The 26,913-nt window shown below is 43.5% G+C and overlaps 2 protein-coding genes across 3 annotated transcripts in view; one reads left to right on the forward strand and one right to left on the reverse strand.

Moving 5' to 3' along the window:
- Positions 1-15,653, forward strand: part of nell2a (neural EGFL like 2a) — a 100,127-nt gene extending 84,474 nt beyond the window's left edge. Inside the window, exons 16-20 of the mRNA XM_024379175.2 lie at positions 5,690-5,830; positions 7,968-8,161; positions 8,814-8,990; positions 14,690-14,914; positions 15,141-15,653. Coding sequence (XP_024234943.1) covers positions 5,690-5,830; positions 7,968-8,161; positions 8,814-8,990; positions 14,690-14,914; positions 15,141-15,182 — 779 coding nt within the window. The 3' untranslated portion in view covers positions 15,183-15,653. The remainder of the gene's footprint in view (positions 1-5,689; positions 5,831-7,967; positions 8,162-8,813; positions 8,991-14,689; positions 14,915-15,140) is intronic.
- Positions 15,654-23,153: 7,500 nt separating this feature from the next.
- Positions 23,154-26,913, reverse strand: part of LOC112218412 (transmembrane protein 117) — a 60,752-nt gene continuing 56,992 nt past the window's right edge. For both annotated transcript variants that reach the window (XM_024379176.2, XM_042301439.1), the window contains exon 8: positions 23,154-26,729. In XM_024379176.2, coding sequence (XP_024234944.2) covers positions 26,053-26,729 — 677 coding nt within the window. In that variant the 3' untranslated portion in view covers positions 23,154-26,052. The remainder of the gene's footprint in view (positions 26,730-26,913) is intronic.

A 26,913-nucleotide genomic window follows, 5' to 3' on the forward strand; every position in this document is an offset into this window, starting at 1 on the left:
GTCCAGGCCCTGAGGTACTGCTGTCAGTCAAGACGAGAGGAGAGAGCCTCTACCTCTGTATCTGCCTCCGCACATATAGAGCGAGAGAGAGATGGTGAGAAAAGAGAGCAATAGAGAGAGAGGAGAGAGAGAAAGAAAGAGAGGGAGAGAGATGGAGAGGGAGGGTGAGAAGGAGGACAAGCAGAAGGAGGGAAGGGAAGACGTCAACCCACTATTTGAGTGTCCTTGGAGAGCAGTTTTAATAGAGCCTTTATTTCCAGCCTGTCGCTCACCATAACGAGCGAAATAACCATGTCTGTCCAATCAGCCCTCTCCACCTCCCTTCCGCTCTCTTTCTTTATTCCCCCTCTCTCTCTCACTTCTTCATCCCTCTCGCTCTTTCTCTCCCTGCCTCTCTCTCCTCTCTCTTTCTTTATCCCCATCTCTCCCCCTGTTTCTCTGTCTCCACCACTATCTCTCTCTCAGTAGCCAAGGAGACCTGTGTTTGGCCTTGACCTGCTTGGAGAGAGAGATGGAACTCTCAGCTCTCTGTTATGTGTTGCTGTTTTTCACTGAAAATAACATATTATACAATTCACGGCCAAGCTGAAATAGAATGTGATTTTTACACTGGAATCAGGCTGCTTATTGGGATTCCCAGTCATAATTCCTCACGCTTTCTTATACAGTGAGTATACAAAACATTAAGAAAACCTACTCTTTCCATGACATACATGTATGTAGACTGACTAGGTTAATCCAGGTGAAAGCTATGATCCCTTATTTACGTCATTTGTTCAATCCACTTCAATCAGTGTTGATGAAGGGGAGGAGACAGTTTAAAGAAGGATTTTTAAGCCTCAAGACAAATGAGACATGGATTGTGTGTGTGCCATTCAGAGGGTGAATGGGCAAGACAAAATATTGAAGTGCCTTTGAACGTGGTATGGTAGGAGGTAGGTGGTGCCAGGCGTACCAGTTTGTGTCAAGAATCGCAATGCTGCTGGGTTTTTCACGTTCAACAACTTCCTGTGTGTATCAAGAATGGTCCACCACCCAGAGGACATCCAGCCAACTTGACACAACTGTGGGAAGCATTGGAGTCAATATGTTCCCCTGTGGGATGCTTCGGTACCTTTTAGAGTCCATGCCCCGATGAATTGAGGCTGTTCTGAGGGCAAAGGGGGCGGTGGGGTGCAACTCAATATTAGGAAGGTGTTCCTAATGTTTGGTATACTCAGTGTACATTCAATTTACACACACAGCCACCATGTTGTTTTTGCTCTTAATGGTAAATTGAAAATTGAAAGATGTAGTTGTGAATACGTGCCTTGCTTTTGTGATGACATCTCAATTCAGATGTGACAGGAAGCAGTTAAAGAAGAAGCGTTTGCCGTTTTAGAAGGTATATTTAAAGCCACTGTCAATTTGCCAAAGGCCTCAGAAGTACTTTGCTGTAATTGTGATCAACAGCTGTGTCACATAAAGGAAGTAGAGGGTGAAACGTTTCATTGGAAACGTAACCTCCTGGGCATGTAAGCTTAACAACAGAACAGTTTTAATGAATATACGCTGAAAATAGTTCCGTTTGTGTATATTTAGAACTGCATTGCCTCTAGTTTATAAGTAGTGACTAACCGCTCTGTCTTTCTGTGAACAATTCCATGCAGTCAGATTGGATAAACTATGATTTAAAGGCCCAGTGCAGTAAACATTCAGTTTTTCCTGTATTTTGTATCATATTGGGCAACAGCGGCTTTTTAGCAGTGTTATTTCGTTTATAGTTGCTGGTTGAAAATACAATTACATAGGACCTTCTAATGTGCAGGTTTGTATGGGCGGGAGTTTCAGCGTTCCATGGTGACATCACCATGCAGTAAATTGGTTAATAGGCCAATAACAAAGAGTTCCAAACCTCTCTACCAATAACAGCTGGTTTTCAGTTTCCCCCTCCCCACTCAGACTACTCCCTGCCAGTCCTAGCAAAATTCTTGCTTGAGATATAGTTTTTTGCTAAAAAGCTATTTTTGCCCATTTTAATGGAAATCTATTATAGTAAGGTACTTAATTGTTACAGAGAAATTATTTGATATTGATTTAAAACGGCTGCATTGGGCCTTTAAATAGATTCAGCTTTTTTCCCCTTCTTGGCTCGAGACCACATGCCGCTTCTCTATTTCAAAGCGTGTGAAGCTCTGTCAACTGACATTCACTGGCAACAAAGAGCATGAGAGATTTCACTATGACTGAGAGAATAGAGAATATGCTTAATTTCAAGCATAGTTATTCCTTTTGGTGTAACCAAATTATATGCTTTTATCCAGAAAACACAGTTGACCAAAATACTTATTTCCTGAAGGAAGAACATCACCATCCCCTAGACTTAAACATGATGTCTATATCTCTCTACCTGCTGTAGGACTGTATACATGTAACGTTTAACCACCTTTTTGAGTCCCAGCATGAATGCATATAGTTCCCTTAAAGCCTTGTTGAAAAATGTCATGTATAGGAGCACAGAAAACCTGCTGTGTTTGACTTAGACAAACGTTCACATCTCTTAAATAGATAAGGGCCTAATCTCCACGACATTTGATCAATGGTTAATCTGCTGGAGAAATTCTATTAAAGGGTTGAAGGCTCATTAGCCGATAGATCTGAATCCTATTACTGCTGTGGCAGAGGGAGAAGACACGGGGAGAGATGAGAGGGGAGGAAAGGAAAGGAAAGATGAGAGGAGAGATGATAGGGGAGGAAAGGAGAGAAGGAGAGAGGAGAGATGAGAGGGGAGGAAAGGAAAGGAGAGAGGACAGATGCAAAATCTGGATCCCTACAAATCAGCTCGGCAAGACAATCTGGACCCTCTCTTTCTAAAATTATCTGCCGAAATTGTTGCAACCCCTTTCACTAGCCTATTCAACCTCTCTTTCATATCATCTGAGATCCCCAAAGATTGGAAAGCTGCCGAGGTCATCCCCCTCTTCAAAGGGGGAGACACACTATACCCAAACTGTTATAGACCTATATCCATCCTGCCCTGCCTTTCTAAAATCTTCGAAAGCCAAGTTAATGAACAGATCACCGACCATTTCGAATCCCACCGTACCTTCTCCACTATGCAATCTGGTTTCCGAGCTGGTTATGGGTGCACCTCAGCCACGCTCAAGGTCCTAAACGATATCATAACTTCCATCGATAAAAGACAGTACTGTGCAGCCGTCTTCATCGACCTGGCCAAGGCTTTTGACTCTGTCAATCACCGCATTCTTATCGGCAGACTCAATAGGTTTTGCTTCTCAAGTGACTTCACCAACTACTTCTCAGATAGAGTTCAGTGTGTCAAATTGGAGGGCCTGTTGTCCGGATCTCTGGCAGTCTCTACGGGGGTGCCACAGGGTTCAATTCTTGGGTTGACTCTTTTCTCTGTATACATCAATGATTTCACTCTTGCTGCTGGTGATTCTCTGATCCACCTCTACGCAGACAACACCATTCTGTATACATCTGGCCACTGTGCTAACTGTGCTAACAAACCTCCAGGCGAGCTTCATTACTCTGGACGGTTCTGACCTAGAATATGTGGAAAACTACAAATACCTAGGTGTCTGGTTAAACTGTAAACTCTCCTTCCAGACTCACATTAAGCATCTCCAATCCAAAATTAAATCTAGAATCGGCTTCCTATTTCGCAAAAAAGCCTCCTTCACTCATGCCGCCAAACATACCCTCGTAAAACTGACTATCCTACCGATGCTTGACTTTGGCGATGTCATTTACAAAATAGCCCCCAACACTCTACTCAGCAAACTGGATGTAGTCTATCACAGTGCCATCCATTTTATCACCAAAGCCCAATATACTACCCACCACTGCGACTTGTATGCTCTCGTTGGCTGGTCCTCGCTACATATCCGTCGCCAAACCCACTGGCTCCAGGTCATCTATAAGACTTTGCTAGGTAAAGCCCTGCCTTATCTCAGCTCACTGGTCACCATAGCAACACCCACCAGTAGAATGCGCTCCAGCAAGTATATTGCACTGGTCATCCCTGAAGCCAACACTTCCTTTGGCTGCCTTTCCTTCCAGTTCTCTGCTGCCAATGACTGGAACGAATTGCAAAAATCTCTGAAGCTGAAGTCTTACATCTCCCTCTCTAACTTTAAGCATCAGCTGTCAGAGCAGCTTACCGATCACTGTACCTGTACACAGCCAATCAGTAAATGGCACACCGGACTACCTCATCCCCATATTATTACTTACCCTTTTGCACCCCAGCATCTCTACTTGCAAATCATCATCTGCACATCTATCACTCTAGTATTAATACTAAATTGTAGTTATTTTCACCTCTATGGCCTATTTATTGCCTACCTCCCTACTCTTCTACATTTGCACACACTATACATAGATTTTTCCTTTTTTTAAATTTTGTGTTATTGACTGTACGGCTGTTTATGTGTAACTCTGTTGTTGTTATTTTTGTCACACTGCTTTGTGTTTATGTTGGCCAGGTCGCAGTTGTAAATGAGAACTTACTTATTTAACCTACCTGGTTAAATAAAGGTGAAAGAAAGATACAAATTAAAAGATGAGAAAGAGAGGGGAGGAAAGGAGAGAAGGAGAGATGAGAGGGGTGGAAAGGAGAGAAGGATTAGAGAGGAGAAGAGGACAAGAAGAAGGGAGAGGCCAGAGAGAGAAGAGAGGAAAGAATGAGGGGAAGATGAGGAGAGGAGGCCTGAGCTGTGCTCTCCAGGGGATCCTGCTGGGTTCTGTTTTGTCTGAGGGAATCAAATGGGAAGGTCACTGACAGTGCAGGGCCATTTTCATAATGAGGAACTCTGATAATGCATCACACATGCACACAATCATAAAGAAGCCATCAGTGCCTACACAGACACATTTAATCAATCTAAAACCTGGGTCCTCATATTTAGCCCCCACCCCGTTTTCACTAGCATCTCTCATCTAATTAAATATGGGTTTAAATAGTAGGGCATTTTCTCATACGGTGCAGTTGATTCAGATGTTGAATGTATTTACACCTCGTTCCTTTGTAAGAAATGGGTGCTCCCTTCATTGTTCGTTGAAATAAATAGTTTTACAATAGGCTAGTGATGAGAAAAGAGAAGAGTGGGAGAGATAGAGGGTGGGATACAAGACTTGTGAGCATGTGACGAATGCTGTATTGTGGAGAGCATAATTAGAGTCAAGGTTGAGGCCTGGTTCCTGTGCTCTTTACCGTCAATGAGACCTACAGCAAGAATGGATTCACAAGCTTCCAAGGTCTTCCAAGGGTTTTTAACACCCCTCTTCAGGGGACATATGTTTTGTGCTGTAATGAAACAAAATCAAGTAAATATGTAAGATTCATTACAATTGCCATGTTCACAAACTGATTTCTTCTATTGATGAATGTACCCGTCTCTCGCTGTGTTTTCATGCCAGATCGATACAGCGTGCATATCCTATCAAATCCTGGACACGCTTTTGTATCAATTATGGATCAGTCAATGTTGAAAAGCCTATCAGGCAAGAATGAAGCTAAGTTATGTATGCGGTTCCTTGCTGACATGATTCAGAAAAAAAACTATTGGAGATTGAGGTATGTTCATACATGTCGCTCTCTCTTTCTGTCTCGCTCTCTCTTTCTGTCGCTCTCTCTCTCTCTTTCTCTCTCTCACTCTCTCTCTCACTCTCTCTCTCCTGATAGACATTGATGAGTGTTCTGATGGGTTCGTGGAGTGTAATGACAAAGCCATCTGTGTCAACCTGCCCGGCTGGTACCACTGCGAGTGTCGTGATGGCTACCACGACAATGGATTGTTCTCGGCCAATGGGGAGTCGTGCATAGGTGAGTTGACCCGCCCCTTTTCTCTCAATACTAAAAGAAGCTCCGTGGTTGTAGGCAAACTTCATTCAGCTCGTCACATGATAATGCCTGTTGAAATTCCATGCATAGAGTATATTAGCACACTAGTTTGTGTGTTTCCATTATTCTAGTGTATTCTAACATTGATCATAGCAGCATATCTAACCATTGCAGAGATAGAAATTTCCTTGGCCTTCTTTTGGTCATTTTTTTGCTGTCTGGTGCAGGTAATAGTGTTATTGGACATAACATTACTGGTTCATTTTCCTCCAAATCCCTGTCTGCTTTTTACTGCTCATGGAATCTTTCTGAAACATTCTCTAGTCTAAAGCAACCTGTCAAGGGCTTGTCAAAATGGAAGAAAACCCTCAATCTAGCAGTGCACCTCAGCAGTAACAGTGCTGCAGCTCTGTCTGTCTGCCTGCTATATAGCCTAATTTTACCTGTCAAGTCTACCTGATCGACACAGCCCACTGGGCACAGACGTCAATTCAACGTTTATTCCATGTTGATTCAACGTCATTTAATTGAAATGACATGGAAACAACGTTGATTCAGTGTGTAGCCAGTGGAAGAGCACATTAAAGGGGAAGTTTACCTAAAATCCAACATTTCGTAAGTGAGTCCATATATTGAAACTAGTTTCCCCGATTCTATTTTGGGGGAGAGGTGAAGACAGTAGCCAAGCATTACAAATGAGTTATATGAAGTAAAACAGCAACCTACAAACATATGCTTATAATCTGTAATACATTTTTTATGGCTATGGGGCTAAAAGTAATTATATTGTTAGGATACTCATGGCCACTATTCTGTCTATTCTTCAATGTATTTGTTTTCTATTTAACCTTTATTTAACTAGGCAAGTCAGTTAAGAACACATTCTTATTTACAATGACGACCTACCCCGGCCAAACCCGGACGACACTGGGCCAATTGTGCGCCGCATTCCAGGCTGTATCACGACCGGATAAAATAAAATTGTATTTGTCACATGCGCCGAATACATCAGGTGTAGACTTTACCATGAAATGCTAACTTAGGAGCCCTTTCCCAACAATGCAGTTAAAAAGTAAGAATTACTGTCCATAACAATGTAAGATGACACAATTACTGTCTAGCTCCTCAACATATGCTAACTGGTAGAACGCCTAGACTACAACACCATAAGATCAACTCAAAATGCAATGATTAGACTATACATACGCCCACACGCTCGCTTTGATGCTTTCTCTTCTCAGAGGACGTGTGTGAAGCTAGCCACAATAAGGATTAGCCACAAAAGGGAATTTGCGGTTCACCTTCAAAATAAAAGTCCTCCATTGAAAATGATTTAAAACGGATACAAGTAGTGGAATCATGTCATATTTGGACTAGATAATGCTAAACAAGGTAGGAATGTTGTTATTTAAATCCAACAAAATATAATTATTTATTTATTATTATGGTTAGCTTCACACAGGTTGCTGTAGGAGTGTTTACATCTTATTTCCTGTTTGTATCGCTAGTGGCCATCTTCTGCATGTGTCTGTATCTTTCAATGGAAAGCAGTGAAATGTGCCTTCTTTCCTAGATTTATTACATAAGTCCAGCCAGGGACCGATCTCTTTAGGCTACCTGTGATACATCTTTTAACTCTTGCGCCTGCTCCTTCTCCCTCCTATAAAACTCACATGTTACATCAAGCTCCAAATAACGGCATATACCTCACAGAGTTGCCCCACGAGAGCGCAGTTGTTACCCATGTCCGCTGTTGTTGCAGTTGGCCAAATAATATAATGATATCAAATAATCGCAATAGTTTTAGGTGGAAAAGTACACATTTCCTGACTCAAAACCAATAGTACTTTTGATAAAAGTAAGTCATTTGGCCATACACTTTCAATAAAACAAAGAATTTATCCACAATTTGCGGATTTCTCAATCGCTCTTTGACAACGGAGCAGGTCTAGCACAAAGACACATCATGAGTCACGTGATCCGTTTTTACAGCTTTTCAGTTCTAGTTTGGAATCATTTGTCTTTTTTTAAGCAGTAAGATGTGTGAATTAATGCATAAGCTACGGTATTTGAACTGCGTTGAGCATATGTGTGTAGTCATCTCTCTTGCTCCCTACAGATATCAACGAATGCAAGATGGGGAGGAACACCTGTGCCAATGACACAGTGTGCTTCAACTTGGAGGGGGGCTATGACTGCAGGTGCCCCCACGGGAGGAACTGCACTGGAGACTGTATCCTTGACAACAAAGTCAAACACAACAGGCAGATCTGGGTGCTGGACAACGATAGGTGCTCCGTCTGCTCCTGTCAGGTGAGACAGAGAGGTAGATGGGTATAACACAAACAATGGTCAGATCAGTGGTGTTCTATTAGTTGATGTTAAACAATATGATGATTGGTTATCAATTCAGTTTGATATATGTTTAACCCAGAGGTCTGAACATGTAAATGCATCAACCAGTTGTTTGGAAAACTAATATCTAATAAAATAATATCTATATTTTCCCTCATGAATCTACGGCTACAGTCTTGAAACATTTAGTAATTTAGTGTTTCATTTTTGTTAATGTCTGGCAATGCTAGCAGGTGATTATAGAGGATTAGTATGGGTATTGAATGACCAAGCATCACATTATTAATTTGATTACAGAGGAGGAGGGCAGAAATTAAGCTTAAATGAAACGAGTCATTTTAATTGATTGGAAAAATTGAGAACCTGCCTGTCAAAATTAGCAGTATTGAACGGCTGAGTGAACAGAGAGCATAAACATGTTGTTGTTTTGGGGCGGTCACGGTCAGCTAGTAGGGAGCAATGGTAATTTTGAGTGTGTGTAATTAACCAATAACCAAGGTCAACTAGCAAAGATTGTTTGTGGGTTATAGAGCTCAAGACAGTACTTTGAGACTGTACTCGAGTCGTGTGTCGATTGATAGACCATGCATCTGCCCACCCCTCTGTGTAGACTGGCCAGGTGATGTGCAGGAGGATGGTGTGTGACTGTGAGAACCCCACAGCTGACCTGTTCTGCTGTCCAGAGTGTGACCCTCGCCTCAGCAGCCAGTGTCTGCACCAGAACGGCCTGCTGACCTACGGCAGTGGAGAGTCCTGGGTGGAGAACTGCCAGCAGTGCCAGTGTCTGGTATGTACCAACAATACACAGCCTATAGAGAGATAGGACACACTGTACTCCGCTTTAGGAATGAATGTATGGGAGATACTGGACATCAGAGTGGTGGCCAGGGGAATAGTAAAGGTGTGTGTTTACTACGGGCATGTGCAGGTCCCTGTGTCCACACAGTGGGTGGCCTCGGAGAAGTGTTGTGGATAAGCTTGTTAGCTTGTCCTGGCAATATATAAAACAGAATTATGACGTGTCAAGAGCGTTCTTTATTGAATCTCCCATGAAGAAATGTGCACTGTTTGCATCGACTCTCTCCACTGTGCCGACCTTTTCTAAGGTTCCCGCATCCCTGCTGTTCAAACAACAGGAAGGCTTTTTTATGAGGATTTCACACTAAATCTGACAGAACATCACTACCAACCGCCTCCGATACGCCTTTCAGACGCACTTTACAACCAGATATATTTTTATTAAATGCAAATGTCACGGTTGGCATTCTCCCTGGCCATTCTGCTCCCAGAGAGAAGCAACACTTAGCTGCATTTGTGTCACTATGCCTTTGCGTCGACCCACAAATCATCGTTCTGTCAGCGCTCTCTCTCTGCCGCCCGCCAGTCCCCTCCGGGAAAGAGTGGTATTACTGTTGGTCATTTTCTCCCTCAGATCAAACAGAGTGTTGTAGAACAGACACACAGACAGCCATGCCACATCACTCTCCTTCTGTGATTAGCATATGAATACAGGGACACAAATGGTGCAGGTCCATACAGGATTTAACCCCGTGTTTTACCCAAAAGGCTCAGACTTTTCTATTTCCATCTACGCGGGTCGTCACCCGTCTCTCACTGGGCCATAGCTGCGGTGGACCTGCTCTCACTTGGGGTCAACACCACGCCACTGGTACTTTTCAACTGTCATTTATGTAGCAATGTCTAACTGTGAACTTTAATACCTGCCTGCAAAACAACTGTTTTTTATTATGCAGAGGTTGATGATTCTGCTCATTACAAATCCTCACTGTCAGCCCTAGCTATGGAAACACAATTTCCCTAATATAACATAAGGGTGTATACACTGGTGTTACAGTCGAAAAACAGCATAAGTCAGATCCATAGCTAGAGTAGCAGGCAGCATAATGTTGTTCCCTTCTCCCATTGTGATGCTGTCCTTAAGGGCCTTGGGTGGATTACTTACAGCAGGCCATTATAGGGCTGGAAAAGTGTTGGAGAGGCAGGTAGATGTAGGCTGCTCCCTCTCTCCCTCCCCGAGGCAGGCGCTCATATCCACGCACTCACACACATGCACACACACACACACACACACACACACACACACACACACACACACACACACACACACACACACACACACACACACACACACACACACACACACACACACACACACACACACACACACACACACACACACACACACACACACACACACACAGCCACCAGTCAAAATGGTATAAACAGCAGCGCTTGAAAGAGAGGAGCGGAGGAGAATGGTGCGTAGAGATAAGCTTGGGATCCAGTAGCATGACAGGGACGTGAAATGGACCCTGAATGCCTCCATAGTTATCAGAGCCAGAACCATACGGGCTCCGCTCACCAGGGAAACGGACAAGCTTAGAATCTTAGACAAAGATACACGCCACCTTTTACTTTACATTTACTTGTGCACTCAAGCGAATGACAGAATATGTTCTTTGACGTATGTACACTATATATACAAAAGTATGTGGACACCCCTTCAAATTAGTGGATTCGGCTATTTCAGCCACACCTACTGCTGACAGGTGTATACAATCGAGCACACAGCCATGCAATCTCCATAGACAAACATTGGCAGTAGAATGGTCTTACTGAAGAGCTCATTGACTTTTAATGTGGCACCATCATAGGATGCATGTCAAATCTTTGCCCTGCTAGAGCTGCCCCCGTCAACTGTAAGTGCTGTTATTGTGAAGTGGAAATGTCTAGGAGCAACAACGGCTCAGCCACGAAGTGGTAGGCCACACAAGCTCACTGAACGGGACCGCCGAGTGCTGAAGTGCATAGCGCCTTAAGATCGTCTGACCTTGGTTGCAACACTCACTACCAAGTTCCAAACTGCCACTGGAAGCAATATCAGCACAATAGCTGTTCGTCGGGAGCTTCATGAAATGGGTTTCTATGGCCGAGCAGCCACACACAAGCCTAAGATCACTATGCACAATGCCAAGCGTCGGCTGGAGTGGTGTAAAGCTCGCCGCCATTGGACTGGAGCAGTGGAAACGCGTTCTCTGGTAAGATGAATCAAGCTTTCTTCATCTGGCAGCCCGACAGACTAATCTGTGTTTGGCAGATGCCAGGAGAACGCTACCTGCCCCAATGCATAATGTCAACTGTAAAGTTTGGTGAGGAGGAATAATGGTGTGGGGCTGTTTTTCATGATTCTGGTTACGCCTCTTAGTTCCAGTGACATTCTAGACGATTCTGTGCTTCCAACTTTGTGGCAACAGTTTGGGGAAGGCCCTTTCCTGTTTCAGCATGACAATGCCCTCATTCACAAAGCAATGTTCCAATTCACCTTTGGGATGAATTGGAACGCCGACTGCGGCCAGGCCTACTCGCCCAACATCAGTGCCCGACCTCACTCATGCTCTTGTGGCTGAATCGAAGCAAATCCCTGCAGCAATGTTCCAACATCTAGTGGAAAGCCTTCCCAGAAGAGTGCAGGCTGTTATAGCAGCAAAGGGGTGACCAACTCCATATTAATGCCCATGACTTTGGGCATTAATATGGAGTTGGTGATATGTATATCGAAGTATATGTTCAACGAGCAGGTGTCCACATACTTTTGGTCATATAGTGTATCTCTGACTCGCTACAATAGGTGTAGAATGTTATGGGTATAGGACACTCTTTTAGCCATAGATCTGGAGACATGAAACATGGTTGCAGTAGGACACAAGGTTGTCTAGCCAAGGCAAATCTCTGACAAGGCTCACTAAACCAAATGTCACCAGTAAATGTCATTCTCGCAGACGTTTTTTTGACGGACTCTGACGTGTACTGAGATTCATAATACTGTTTCTGAACTAGAAAAGGAAAGATTGAAGAAATGAGTTTCTGATCTAGAGAAATAGGTTTTAGTGCCTGACCCACCTTCCAGGGCCCATGTGAAGGTGATTAAATGACATCCCATACTGTGTCATGAATACCTATAGTCTAAAGCTATACCCACTGCCTCTGGCAATGGGGAAAGAGTTCTGCTTCAGGGGAATCACACTTAAAATGTTTACTCACTAAATGAAGGCAGGGAGCACACATTAGCACAGCATGTGCCTGTATTTTATAGCCCACTAATTTACTACAATATCACTAAAATGCAGAGCTAGCTGATTTTCAGCGATATTAAATAACCCGATGGGAGACTTACAGCAAACTAAACTCATAAGCAGTTTTGAGTTTCTGTGTGTTTGTGTGTGTGTGTTTTTCTTGCGCATGCTGATTTTTACATTTTCCAAAGAGGTGTAAACCACTCACTTCAGGGAGGAAAATGTTATCAGAACTGGGTGATGCGGAATCATATCTAGAAAGGTGGCCAACATTATGACCTGTATTCACTGGCTTATTGAAACGGCTGCTGGAGAAATCCAATAAGGGTTCCTCAACTGGTGGGTGATTTCATTTGACCCCCACCAAGTTTTCTGAGCAAAAAATAATGTATATTTTTTATTATTGCTGTTAATACTATTATTACTATTTTAATTTTGGAAATCTGTTCCAAATTGGTCTCACGCGCAATATAGAGATGCGCTACATGACCAAAAGTATGTGGACCTGCTTGTCAAACATCTCATTCCAAAATCATGGGCATTAATATGTAGATGGTCCCTTCTTTGCTGCTATAACAGCCCCCACTCCTCTGGGAAGGCTTTCCTGTCACGGTCGTTTAGAGAGGGATTGGACCAAGGTGCAGCGTGGTAGGCGTACATTTGTACTTTTATTAGAATGACACCGAAAAACAACAAAATACAAACATGAACGTAACTCTACGTGCAGAAAGCAACTACACACAAACAAGATCCCACAACTAAAGGTGGAAAAAAAGGCTGCCTAAGTATGATCCCCAATCAGAGACAACGATAGACAGCTGCCTCTGGTTGGGAACCATACCCGGCCAACGAAGAAATAGAAAAACTAGAATGCCCACCCAAATCACACCCTGTCCTAACCAAATAGAGAAATAAAAAGGCTCTCTAAGGTCAGGGCGTGACATTTCCACTAGATGTTGGAACATTGCTGCGGGCTCTTGCTTCCATTCAGCCACAAGAGCATTAGTGAGGTCGGGCAATGAGGTCGGGCGATTAGGCCTGGATCGCAGTCGGCATTCCAATTCATCCCAAAGGTGTTTGATGGGGTTGAGGTCAGGGCTCTGTTCAGGCTAGTCAAGTTCTTCCTCACTGATCTTGACAAACCATTTCTGTAAGGACCTTGCTTTGTGCATTGTCATGCCGAAACAGAAAAAAGCCTTCCCCAAAATGTTACCACAAAGTCGGAAGCACAGAATCGTTGAGAATGTCATTGTATGATGTAGTGTTAAGATTTCCGTTCACTGGATCTAAGGGGCCTAGGACGAACCATGAAAAACAACCCCAGACCATTATTCCTCCTCCACCAAACATTACAGTTGGCATTATTCATTGGGGCAAGTAGCGTATGAAGCTGCCGTCGAACGATTCTTGTGCTGATGTTGATTCCAGAGGTAGTTTGGAACTCGGGAGTGAGTGTTGCAACCGAGCTCAAATTATTTTTGCGCGCTATGGGCTTCAGCAATCGGCGCTCTCTTTCTCTGAGCTTGTGTGGTCTACCACTTCTTGGCTGAGCCGTTGTTGCTCCTAGACCTTTCCACTTCTTTGCGCCGGAGGGAATGGCTGACATTTTACAGGCTTCTATTTTAGTTAGTTTTTTCACATTGTTTGTAACTCATTTTGTATTTATTATTCGTAGCTGTCTATTTACCACCACAAACCAATGCTGGCACTAAGACAGCACTCAACAAGCTGTATAAGGCCATAAGCAAACAAGAAAAGGCTCATCCAGAAGCGGCGCTCCTAGAGGCCGGAGACTTAAATCTGTTTCACCTCATTTCTACCAGCATGTCACATGTGCAACCAGAAGAAGAAAAAACTCTAGACCACCTTTACTCCACATAGATGCATACAAAGCTCTCCCTCACCATCCATTTGGCAAATCTCACCATAATTCTATCCGCCTGATTCCTGCTTACAAGTATTAATGTATTTATTTAACCTTTTATTTAACTAGGTAAGTCAGTTAAGAACAAATTCTTATTTACAATGGCGGCCTATCCCGGCCAAACCCAGCCAAACCCTAACCTGGACGACACTGAGCCAATTGTGAGCCGCCCTATAGGACTCCCAATCATAGCCGGTTGTGATACAGCCTGGAATCGAATCAGGGTCTGTAGTGACCCCTCTAGCACTGAGATGCAGTGCCTTAGACCGCTGCGCCACCCGGGAGTCCAAAATCTCTATCTTTACATGATAATTTCCTGTCGCCTCAAGGTAGTATATAAGTATACTGAAATATTTGACAAGGGACAGGAACTATAAAATTGTAAGGATAATTGACTGTATATATTACTGTCTATCCCTGTCCCAGTGATATGACTCCAGTATATCTGTCTGTCTCTCCCTCCCACAGCAGGGTCAGGTGGACTGCTGGCCCTTGTCGTGCCCGCCAGTGGACTGTGAGTTCACGGTGGTGCCTGAAGGCGAGTGCTGTGCCCGCTGCATCATCGACCCCTGCCAGGCCGACACCATCCGCAACGACATCACCAAGACGTGCACGGACGAGCACGGCATCCAGCGCTTCAGCGGCTCCTCCTGGGTCAAACATGGCACTGAATGCACCCTCTGCCAGTGCAAGGTAACAGCCATGGGTATTTATTATATCTATGTAGACTTCGGCCAACTATCCTCCATGTTACCAAACTCTCCATGACTCTATCGAAGTTCTAAATGTCAGACCAAATTTGCCTTTCAGTGAGAAAAGTAGAAATAGCTCATTCTGAAGTAGAGAAAATTCAAAGAGAAGAACTGTATTGTGGTTGAATTCTAACAGTGACTCACTCTCTCTCCTCCGCCTCTTTCAGAATGGACATATCTGTTGCTCAGTGGACCCCATGTGCCTTTAGTTCCTGAAGCTCTGAAGGCACCTCCCTGTACATTGTTATCCATGTAAAAACAACCTGCATTTTCCACCCTCCTGTCCAACTTCTTTATACCAAATACAAAACATGTATCATAGAACACAGATGATGAACTACAGTAGGCCTTCCCACATGCCCCCTCTCTGTGTTCAGCCTCACCAATCAGGGTGACCCATGTGCATTGAGGAACACCCCCGAATCATCTGCAACATGACACTGTAAAATACTATTATGCTGGCATGACTGTGCTCATCGTAGAAACATTTAGCTGATTTCTAAACTTTTAATCTCTAAATGATATCCTAGGTAGTGATCGTTTTAGTCTTCATTTTAATTTGCCACATTATGAAAGTTGTCTATATTTTGTGGTCCTCTGTAGGATTACTTTCCATTTTGTATTTATTTCAAGGCTTGTTATTGTGTAATAGTGAAATAAAGTATTTCCATTTACATTAATTGAGTTTGTTTGAGCTTGTCTTTTTTCATGACATTCTTGTATTGCTCATCTAGAACTTTGATATCCATTTGATTCCAAGCATTACTCTTACTACACATTCTGTGGTCACAATAATGTCAAAAACTCCTCCTCCCAAGTCTCCTTGACCTGAATCTTCAATCAACACAGATGATGACAAACCGCTTGAGCTTTGCCTTCTCAGACATCCCCACTTCCTGTGATGAGGACAGCGAGGTGAGAGTGAGGTCCTGTCAAAACATATGTAAAGCTTGAAAGCGTGTTAAAGGAGAGGAGAGCTCATCTTGGATGTGACACCAGCAGTCACAGCATGTAAGAGGTACACATCCTCACGGCTAACCTTTCACATCTATTATTCATTCATTGCGCTGGTGGGATTCCTCTGTCTGCCCTGCTGCCTGGGTACATCGTGGTGGTGATTACATCGTTTATTAAAAAAAGCACGATTATTTCACCTTTATTTAACCAGGTAGGCTAGTTGAGAACAAGTTCTCATTTACAACTGCGACTTGGCCAAGATAAAGCAAAGCAGTGCGACACAAACAACAACACAGAGTTACATATGGAGCAAACAAACATACAGTCAATAATACAATAGAAAAAATCTATATACAGCATGTGCAAATGAGGTAGGATGGAAGTAGGATGGAGAATGGAGGTACGGCAGTAAATATGCCATAGTGGTGAAAAAATTACAATATAGCAATTAAACACAGGAGTGATAGATGTGCAGTAGTAACTGGGGTGCAATGGAGCAAAATAAATCAAATTAATAACAGTATGGGGATGAGGTAGTTGGATGGGCTATTTACAGATGGTCTATGTACAGGTGCAGTGATCTGTGAGCTGCTCTGACAGCTGGTGCTTAAAGCTAGTGAGGGAGATATGAGTCTCCAGCCTCAGTGATTTTTGCAGTTCGTTCCAGTCATTGGAAGCAAAGAACTGGAAGGAAAGGCAGCCAAAGGAGGAAATTTCATTGGGGGTGACCAGTGAAATATACCTGCTGGAGTGGGTGCTACGGGTGGGTGCTGCTATGGTGACCAGTGAGCTGAGATAAGGCGGGGCTTTACCTAACAAAGACTTATAGATGACCTGGAACCAGTGGGTTTGGCGAGGAATATGAAGCGAGGGCTTGCAGTGGTGGGTCGTATATGGGGCTTTGGTGACAAAACGGATGGCACTGTGATAGACTGCATCCAATTTGCCGAGTAGAGTGTTGGAGGCTATTTTGTAAATGACATCGCCGAAGTCAAGCATCGGTAGGATGGTCAGTTTTACGAGGGTATGTTTGGTAGCATGACTGAAGGAGGCTTTGTTGCGAAATAGGAAGCCGATTCTAGATTTCATTTTGGATTTGAGGTGCTTAATGTGAGTCTGGAAGGAGAGAATGCAGTCTAACCAGACACCTAGGTATTTGTAGTTGTCTACATATTCTAGGTTAGAACTGTCCAGAGTAGTGATGCTGGACGGGCGGGCAGGTGCGGGCAGCGATCGGTTGAAGAGCATGTATTTAGTTTGAGAGTTGTATGGCATTGAAGCTTGTCTGGAGGTTGGTTAACATTAGTGTCCAAAGAAGGGCCAGAAGCATACAGAATGGTGTCGTCTGCGTAGAGGTGGATCAGAGAATCACCAGCAGCAAGAGTGAAATCATTGATGTATACAGAGAAAAGAGTCAGCCCGAGGTTGAACCCTGTGGCACCCCCATAGAGACTGCCAGAGGTCCGGACAACAGGCCCTCTGATTTGACACACTGAACTTTGTCTGAGAAGTAGTTGGTGAACCAGGCGAGGCAGTCATTTGAGAAACCAAGGCTGTTGAGTCTGCCAATAAGAATGTGGTGATTGACAGAGTCGAAAGCCTTGGCCAGGCCGATGAATACAGCTGCACAGTACTGTCTCTTATTGATGGCGGTTATGATATCGTTTAGGACCTTGAGCGTGGCTGAGGTGCACCCATGGCCAGCTCGGAAACCAGATTGCATAGCGGAGAAGGTACGATGGGATTCGAAATGGTCGGTGATCTATTTGTTAACTTGGCTTTCGAAGACCTTAGAAAGGCAGGGTAGTCTGTAGCAGTTTGTGTCTAGAGTGTCTGCCCCTTTGAAGAGGTGAATGACCGCGGCAGCTTTCCAATCTTTGGGGACCTCAGACGATACGAAAGAGAGGTTGAACAGGCTAGTAATAGGGTTTGCAACAATTTTGGTGGATAAGTTTAGAAGGAGAGGGTCCAGATTGTCTAGTCTGGCTGATTTGTAGGGGTCCAGATTTTGCAGCTCTTTCAGAACATCAGCTATCTGGATTTGGGTGAAGGAGAAAGGGGTAGGTTTGGGCAAGTTGCTATGGCGGTGCAGGGCTGTTGACCGGGGTAGGGGTAGCCAGGTGGAAAGCATGTCCAGCCGTAGAAAAATGCTTATTGAAATTCTCAATTATTGTGGATTTATCAGTGTTGACAGTGGGCAGCTGGGGTGAGGTGCTCTTATTCTCCATGGACTTTACAGTGTCCCAGAACTTTTTGGAGTTTGTGCTACAGGATGCACATCTGTTTGAAAAAGCTAGCCTTTTCTTTCCTAACTGCCTGTGTATATTGGTTCCTAACTTCCCTGAAAAGTTGCATATCGCGGGGGATATACGATGGTAATGCAGTACGCCACAGGATGTTTTTGTGCTGGTCAAGGGCAGTCAGGTCTGGAGTGAACCACGGGCTACATCTGTTTCTCGTTCTATATTTTTTGAAAGGGGCATGCTTATTTAAGTTGGTGAGGAAAGCCCTTTTAAAGAATAACCAGGCATACTGATGGAATGAGGTCAATATCCTTCCAGGATACCCGGGCCATGCCTGCTCGCTGAAGTGTTTTAGGGAGCGTTTGACAGAGATGAGGGGTGGTCATTACGATTGCTGACATCCTGGTTGAAGACAGTCGAGGTGTATTTGGAGGGCAGGTTGGTTAGGATGATATCTATGAGGGTGCCCGTGTTTACGGATTTGGGGTTGTATCTGGTAGGTTCATTGATAATTTGTATGAGATTGAGGGCATCAAGCTTAGATTGTAGGATGGCCGGGGTGCTAAGCATGTCCCAGTTTAGGTCACCTAACAGCACGAGCTCTGAAGATAGATGGGGGCAATCAATTCACATATGGCATAGCTGGGGGCAGAAGGTAGTCTATAGCAAGCAGCAACAGTGAGAGACTTGTTTCTGCAAAGGTGGATTTTTAAAAGTAGAATGTATTGAATGTAATAATGTATTACATTTCTATTGCACTTTTCATAAGAATTTCAAAGTTGGCCCAGCGTTGTCTGGGTTTGGGTTCTCATTTGTTCAATACACATCTCATTTGTATTGTTCCGGGTGTTTCCTGTATCTCCGGAGGTAATGGTAACACTTGTATGATTCAGAGTACGCCACTTAAAACCCCTTATATAATTAGCATATCAATTTACGGGCTGGCTGGGAGGAATGAGTTGTGCCTAAAGAGACTATATATTCCTCCAGTGGGAGTAGCCTCTGTCTAACCAGCTAATTCCCTGAGTTTCTCAAGCTGCAGCCACTTACATTAACACCTCTATCTCTCGCCCCTTTTGACATGTCAAAAGATTAATACAGCCTTCTGTATACTTGTGTGTGTAGCACCCATATACAGTGGGAAGAAAAGTATGTGAACTTATCAGGTTTCAGGTAAAACCAAACTTTTATTTTTTTATCTTTATTTGACCAGGCAAGTTAGTTAAGAACACATTCTTATTTTCAATAACAGCCTAGGAACAGTGGGTTAACTGCCTGTTCGGGGGCAAAACAGCAGATTTGTACCTTGTCAGGTCAGGGGTTTGAACTTGCCAACTTCCAGTTACTAGTCCAACGCTCTAACCACTAGGCTACCCTGCCGCCCCGTGCAGACTGTGTTGAAGTGACAATGTTTATTGCAGCAACAGGGGCAGGCAAACGACAGGTCAAAGCCAGCAGCGGTCGATAATCCAGAGTGGCGGCAAAGGTACAGGATGTCGGGCAGGCTCAGGCAGAGTGGTCAGGCAGGTGGGATCAGAGTCAGGACAGGCAAGGGTCAAAACCAGGAGGACGAGGGGAAAAATAGCGACTGGGGAAAACCAGGAGCTGAGAAACCGCTGGTTGACTTGAACAAACAAGACAAACTGCTCCCAGACAGACAAAAAACACAGGTATAAATAAATACACAGGGGATTATGGGGAAGATGGGTGACACCTGGAGGGTTGTGGGGACAATCACAAAGACATGTGAAACAGATCAGGGCGTGACAGAATGTGAGTGTTTTTATAGGGCAAGGCCGCTCTAACCAATCTCTCCAATCTCATCTCATTGATTGAACTCCAGGTTAGCTGACTCCTGACTCCAATTAGCCTAGGGGTTCACATACTTTTTCCAACCTACACTGTGAATGTTTAAATTATATATTCAATATAGAAAAGACAAATACAATAATCTGTGTGTTATTAGTTTAATCACACTGTATGTCTATTGTTGTGACCTAGATGAAGATCAGATCAAATTTGATGACCAATTTATGTAGAAATCCAGGTATTTCCAAAGGGTTCATATACATTTTCTTGCCACTATATGTGCGTCTACGTGTGTGTGCATGGGTTGTCTGGAGGGGCTGGTAGCACATTGGCAAGGGCACCATCTGGCAGGCTTTGGTCCAGTGACTCCTAGCCGGTGGTGGCTCCTTGCCAGGGGCACAGGGGTAGTGGCACAGCGGGGCAGAGTGGTTGTCCAGCTGGTTCCTAAATGTCCAATTTTCCATGGCGGGGTTAAACCCACCGCAACAGATGTCTCCACCCACAGGGTGGCCACATTACTGCCTGTCCTGTGTTCATTATTAATGGACACTCATGTCATTGGGTTTGGTAAAGGCAGGAGGACTAAGGCAGTGGAGAGGCGCAATAGTTGTACACGGAGATCTGTAAACAATGTAGCCTTTGTAAACCATTAGTTTACGACATGCGTGTTAGTTGACATTGACAACTCTCAGTGCATCCGAAGGGTAATGTATTGCAGGTCAGTCATCCGACATTATTGAACCATTTCATAGGTCTAGGACGTACAGTGTAGAATGCTACAGTAGCTTGACTCCTCTCTGTAGGGGACCTGGTTAATATTCTCTGTGTGTCAGAAGGAGCGGCAGAGTCTCAACCTCAACTCTTTAATTATTCATTGGCAAATTTGTTCTTATGTAAATCCAACACAGTGCTGACTCTGCTATGTGTAGCAAATCCACCAATTAGCACTAACATGTCCGGCTCCAGCCTCCATTAACTAGATATGATATACAGTATGTACTGTAAGGATGTGACTATTTGGCAGATGGTTGAGTACACTAAAGCTGAAATCACTCATTTTGGATTTTCCCAGCAGGTGTTGTCACTAAGTAGTTACAGTAGTGCCAATATTGCTCAAAGCTATACTAGCTGGGAAACTACCTCTGCTACATAAGTATAAGGTATTCGTTCCACGGTATGCCACCACCATTGCTTAACACAAATCCCTCAGGCCTAGCTGATAAAAATGAACTCTTGCCGCCTCTCCATTTCAAAGAAAAGGAAGCAAGAAGAAATACATCGGTGTAATACTTTTTTTGTCTGTAAATCTCTTTTCCGAACAAGTGACTGGATGTTGGCTACTCAGGGACTAGTCTGAGCCTCCCGTCCCACTGTTAAGCATCTGAGGCACAGTAGGAATCAGGCAGGAATAACATCACCCACAGCGGCAGACATAGCTGACAGACTGAAACTGTCTTTAGGCCAGTCAATCTCAGGAGAAACTGTCCCTGGTTCCCACTGATAGATTCACAGGAGACTCACTGTTAACACACCTAAAGTTGAACACAAATGTGTTAGCAGCAATTCCGTGCAAAGTTGGTGACTATTCATCATTTACAGAAGGGCCTACTTTACCCATTGCAGTAACAATCTCATTTTGGGAGTACACAACTTGGGCACAGACGTCCCACTTTTCTTTCCCCAAACATTACTGTGTTCCTTCACTTACTGCATACTCTGAAAAATCTATGTTTTCATTTCTCACCGCAGTGGCAGACTGGGAAAGGCTTCAGCGTAAGACCTAGCCCTCTAGCAGTTTCCCTTATCCAACGACCTACACTGTAGAGTGCCTCGTTGATGGTTTGACTGCCCAGTTTGCCTTTTAGATGCATTATCATACACCTCAGTCACTCCCAAGGTTTGACATTGTCTGTATCTTTGGAAACTATACAAGAATACATGTACTCATGTAGAATTAAACCGGTCCTTAGCGAGAAAAAGGCACATCTAGACCTAATGTCATGCAGAGGGCTGTGTTAAATGTATGTCTGTGTAGATACTACCATTACAGTATCTCTCATCATACCTTGTGTAGATACAGTACTAATACTAATATATTAACTCATATCTTACATATTACATGTAATTGGGTCAGCACCTGCATGGAGTTGACCTGAGGAGTTGCATGGCAGCAGTGTCACTATGCATTATATCTACACCACTGTATGTAAAATGTAAACTAGTTTCAGAATTGTAACTGATACACAACCTCATTCTACACTATACAATGCCTTTGGAAAGTATTCAGACCCCCTGACTTTTTCCACATTTTGTTCCTTTACAGCCTTATTCTAAAATTGTTTAAATTGTTTTAATATGATACTTACACAAGTATTCAGACCCTATACTCAGTACTTTGTTGAAGCACCTTTGGCAGCAATTACAGTATTGAGTCTTCTTGGGTATGACGCTACAAGCTTGGCACACCTGTATTTGGGGAGTTTCTCCCATTCTTCTCTGCAGATCTTCTCAAGCTCTGGACGCTGCCACCACCATGCTTCACCGTAGGGATGGTGCCAGGTTTCCTCCAGACGTGTCACTTGAGATTCAGGCCAAAGAGTTCAATCTTGGCTTCATCAGACCAGAGAATCTTGTTTCTCATGGTCTGAGAGTCTTTAGGTGACTTTTGGCAAACTCCAAGTGGGCCTTCATCCACCTTTTACTGAGGAGTGGCTTCCGTCTGGCCACTTTACCATAAATGCCTAATTGGTGGAGTGCTGCAGAGACGGTTGTCCTTCTGGAAGGTTCTCCCATCTCCACAGAGGAACTCTAGAGCTCTTTGGCGAGATCAGTGTGGAAGAACTTGACTTCAACCCCATCTAACACCTTTGGGATGAATTGGAACGCCGACTGCGATCCAGGCCTAATCGTCCAACATCAGTGCCCGACCTCACTAATGCTCTTGTGGCTGAATGGAAGCAAGTCCCCACAAAAATGTTCCAACATCTAGTGGAAAGCCTTCCCAGAAGACTGGAGGCTGTTATAGCAGCAAAGGGGGGACCAACTCCATATTAATGCCCATGATTTTGGAATGAAATGTTCGACAAGCACTTTTGGTCATGTAGTGTATCTCACATGGATGTTCTTTGTCAACCCCACAAAGTATAATTAAGGGCACGTCACACTAGCCTGTAGCAAAATGTATTCATTTTATTGATAGCATTATTCAACGGACATTTATTGTAGCCAACATGTTAAAAAGAGATATCCTTTGTTTATTAAAAAACACACAATCACACACACAAGGATGCAAACTATCTGTCAGTTATGCAATACAATACCATGTATAACAGCAGGGGGAACATTAAGTTTCACCCGAAGCACAATACATTACAAATATATCACTAGATTACTTAAAGTGAGATAAACACACTCATTTAGCCATTGCCCCATACACTTAGCAATGTGTTGCCTGTTGCACAGCCATATCTCCAAAATGAAATAAGTTGAGCTGTAATGAAGGACTTTGATCTGTAAAGTGTAGAGGGGGATCACTGAACCAAGGGTCATACACCACTTATGTTGACTACATTGACCTCTTCACAGAATTGGCCATCCTCACCCTCTCTGACACACACACACACACACACACACACACACACACACACACACACACACACACACACACACACACACACACACAAAGGCATTGTTAGAAAACACTTCAATAACAGAGCATTGGTATACAGTAGTCACACACCTAACGTATGTGATATAACAACTTTCACAACTCAGAAAATCTCCCACTATCTTTTGCTTGTCAGCTGTAAGTAAATAGGTCTCCATGTGTCCTTCTCAAACCAAACCATGACCCCAATACTGGCTTTGAACCAGGGTCGTAATTGTGGTACATACAGTATACTGCTGGGGTATATGATATGGGTGCAGCAATTAGGTGCAGCAGTTAGATTTGGTGAACTTCTCCCCCCTTGTATAACAAAAGCACATTTACCAGGCCAAGGGCAAATGACCTTTCATTAATTTGCATTTGTTTGAGTATAATTACCAGATAGATAAGCGACCATGAGGTGACTTTTGTTTGTTATTTGAAAATAGATGATGCCTAGGAGCTATCTTACATCCAGAAAATAAATAGGTCATTATGATAGCATTATTATCATCATCATCATGAGGCTTAGCAATCCAGTCATTTCTCTGACTACAAGAAAATAAACGCATGAAGATGGGATATGTGAGAATTATCAAGGATGACAAATGAATTGATAAATCAGTCATGAAGTCTGAAAAGGTAAACGTAGTCAAGTGAAACACTGAAAATGAACAAGACAGACACATACTATCAGACATCATTTGTTTTGCTGCAGCTATAGACTGTAAGCTATAATACTGTATTTTGGACGTGGGTCCTTTAGTGGATGTGGGTTATCAAGGCCACCTCTTCAGCTGTAAAACTGCAGTGTTACAATAAACTAGCCATGACAATTGGGTGTCATGCATCGCGAGACCTTGGGACTATAAGGTTTTAAATTAATTATTCACAAAAGAGTTGCAACTTTAGGTCCTTCACATGTAAAATATGTCTGAATTGTGAAAAAGTCCATTCACCATTGGAAAGAATATCTGAAGGTTTTATCTGCGCAAACACCTTTGAACTTGGCGCTGTAAGGTACTATCTGCAATCCAATCACACAAGACTGGGTTGTCAATCAAAAACTATTGTTAGTAAGGTGATATACTTTTTTGAGTCATGAAAGAGGAAGACATCACAAAACAGTCTTGAAATCTGGGACTTGAAAAATACTTATTATCTCAAAATCATACATTTTGCAGATAGAACCTTATAGCCCAAAGTCCTCGATTATTGATATCATAGGTTCTGGTCCTCTTTTGCAATGACAGATTTTTTTCATCACTTTTACAGAAGAATGGCCATCACTTAAGCCCTTTATGGTAAAAAAATAAATAATAATAAACACAGGAGCCTTAGACCATGTTTAAGGCCCATTGGAGAGGCATTGCTGTCTATATCTTGTTCTATATCAATACGAAAAACCTCCATGGAAGGAGTATTTTACCAAAATTACTAACGTACAGTAACACATTTGATTGATAACTAGGAAGTAGTTTACTGACTTTGGGTGTCAGAGACCAGAAAAATATGTCCGTTTACTCATCCAGACCAATGATGCTATTAGGATATATTGTATTTGGCATTTTAGTGAACTATCAGTTTATCAGATGTGTGATGAACATTAATTCATATATTTGATGATGTGATTGGAAAGAAGGGTATTCTCTTTATTTAATCCTTACATGATTGTACTTTTCTTTTGAAATTGAAATAATTGCAACATTCTGTGGCAGATAGAATCTTATGGCTGAAGCCAGATTGACATCTCAGAACCATAAGGTTCTATCTGTGTTTGCACCCCCCTAAAAAAAAAAAAGATTTACAAATGTCTTAGGATTTTGGTACTCTGCTATTTAGGTACCTTTAAGGTGAGGACCTTAATAGGTTATGAATGAAGAATTCACTACAAAACAGTTCTGAGATCTGGAATGTGAAACTTTCATGCTCAATATCTCAGAACTATTCTTTGCGCCGATAAAGCCTTATAGTCCCGAGGTCACGATCGACTGTAGAAGTAGTTCTCCCACATAGGCACCAAAATGCGTCACGATAAGAAAATACACCGTGCTATTAGAAAAACGTCAAATCAAGCGATAGCACCATGTTGACAATATGACTTTGCAGTGAGGGAGGTTAAAAATAACCTGTTTGTCATTGTGTTGGTGTCACCTTAGAGATCTTAAAAACACGGTCTTACAAAAAGACTGGTCGCAAAACCAAATAGTCCAGAAGAACCCAAGAGGCCAGTGTAGCTACATCCTCTGCTGTAGGAACACTCAATCAGTGTTGTGTTCAATATCCACCCAGACTGAAAAGATCTGGACTGAAATTGTCTTTCAGTTTGGTCTTAGTCTCTATTCTCTGGTCTCGTGCCCTCCCTTCAGGCTATGTGTCTGTCAGCAGCAGACAGTGGCAGTATTTCCCCTTAGGGCAGTAAGGTCAGGGCGGTGACAGTTTACTGACTTCAAAGGAAACCGCTGGTTCTCCCGTCTCCGCGCTGTCAATGACTATGCTGGGGTGCGTCTCCTGGGTCTCCGTGGAAACAGGCGAGATGGAGTTGGTGGAGCTGGCGGTGTGCGGAGCCAAGTGCCCGTCCACTGACAGCAGCATGGGGGTTCCGGAACGTTTGAGCGTCTCGCTCATAGAGATGTGCACCTCCTCTGGCGTGACCCCCATGTCCTTACTATACTCCGACGGAGACTTCCTCTTAATCCTCTCGTACGTCTTGTCCACCTGGCTCTCCGGGAAGGTCTCGCTGTCCTGGAAACGTCCCAGCAGCCAGATGAAGAAGCCAAAGAGAACAAAGGCAGCCAGGCTGGGGATGAAGGCCAGGCACTTGATGTCCAGGCTGGCGCCCACGTAGCGGCTGTGCAGGAACATGTCCCGATGGACATACGAACGGTTGGTCAGCGGATCTACGTTGCTGGAGCGCCACTTGTAGGTGAGCGTGCTGCGGTTGAAGTCACCCAGAGTGTGGGGCTCCTCCACGGTGAAGATCTTCTCCCCTGGACCAACGTACTGGCCATACTCGTAGGGCTTGTAGAAGATCTGGTTCTTCCACATGTTCAGGTCCAGGATCAACACCAGGAAGATGATGCCGTAGTTGAACCACTTACCTGCAGGGAGAAAGAAACGGTGTGGCAGTTACAGTAACTTCTTTATGAAAAAAACTCAAGATGAATTGTATATTGTTTTGTGCCCAAGCTGACTTTGACATGTCCTTTCATTCACTGATTGCTGTACTGTTGGGACAAATTAGAAAGCTTTTATGAATCTAATTCATTCAAGGTAATCAACTCA

This window comes from Oncorhynchus tshawytscha, linkage group LG19, assembly GCF_018296145.1.
Source record: "Oncorhynchus tshawytscha isolate Ot180627B linkage group LG19, Otsh_v2.0, whole genome shotgun sequence".
In the NCBI taxonomy this organism is placed as follows: Eukaryota; Metazoa; Chordata; class Actinopteri; order Salmoniformes; family Salmonidae; genus Oncorhynchus; species Oncorhynchus tshawytscha.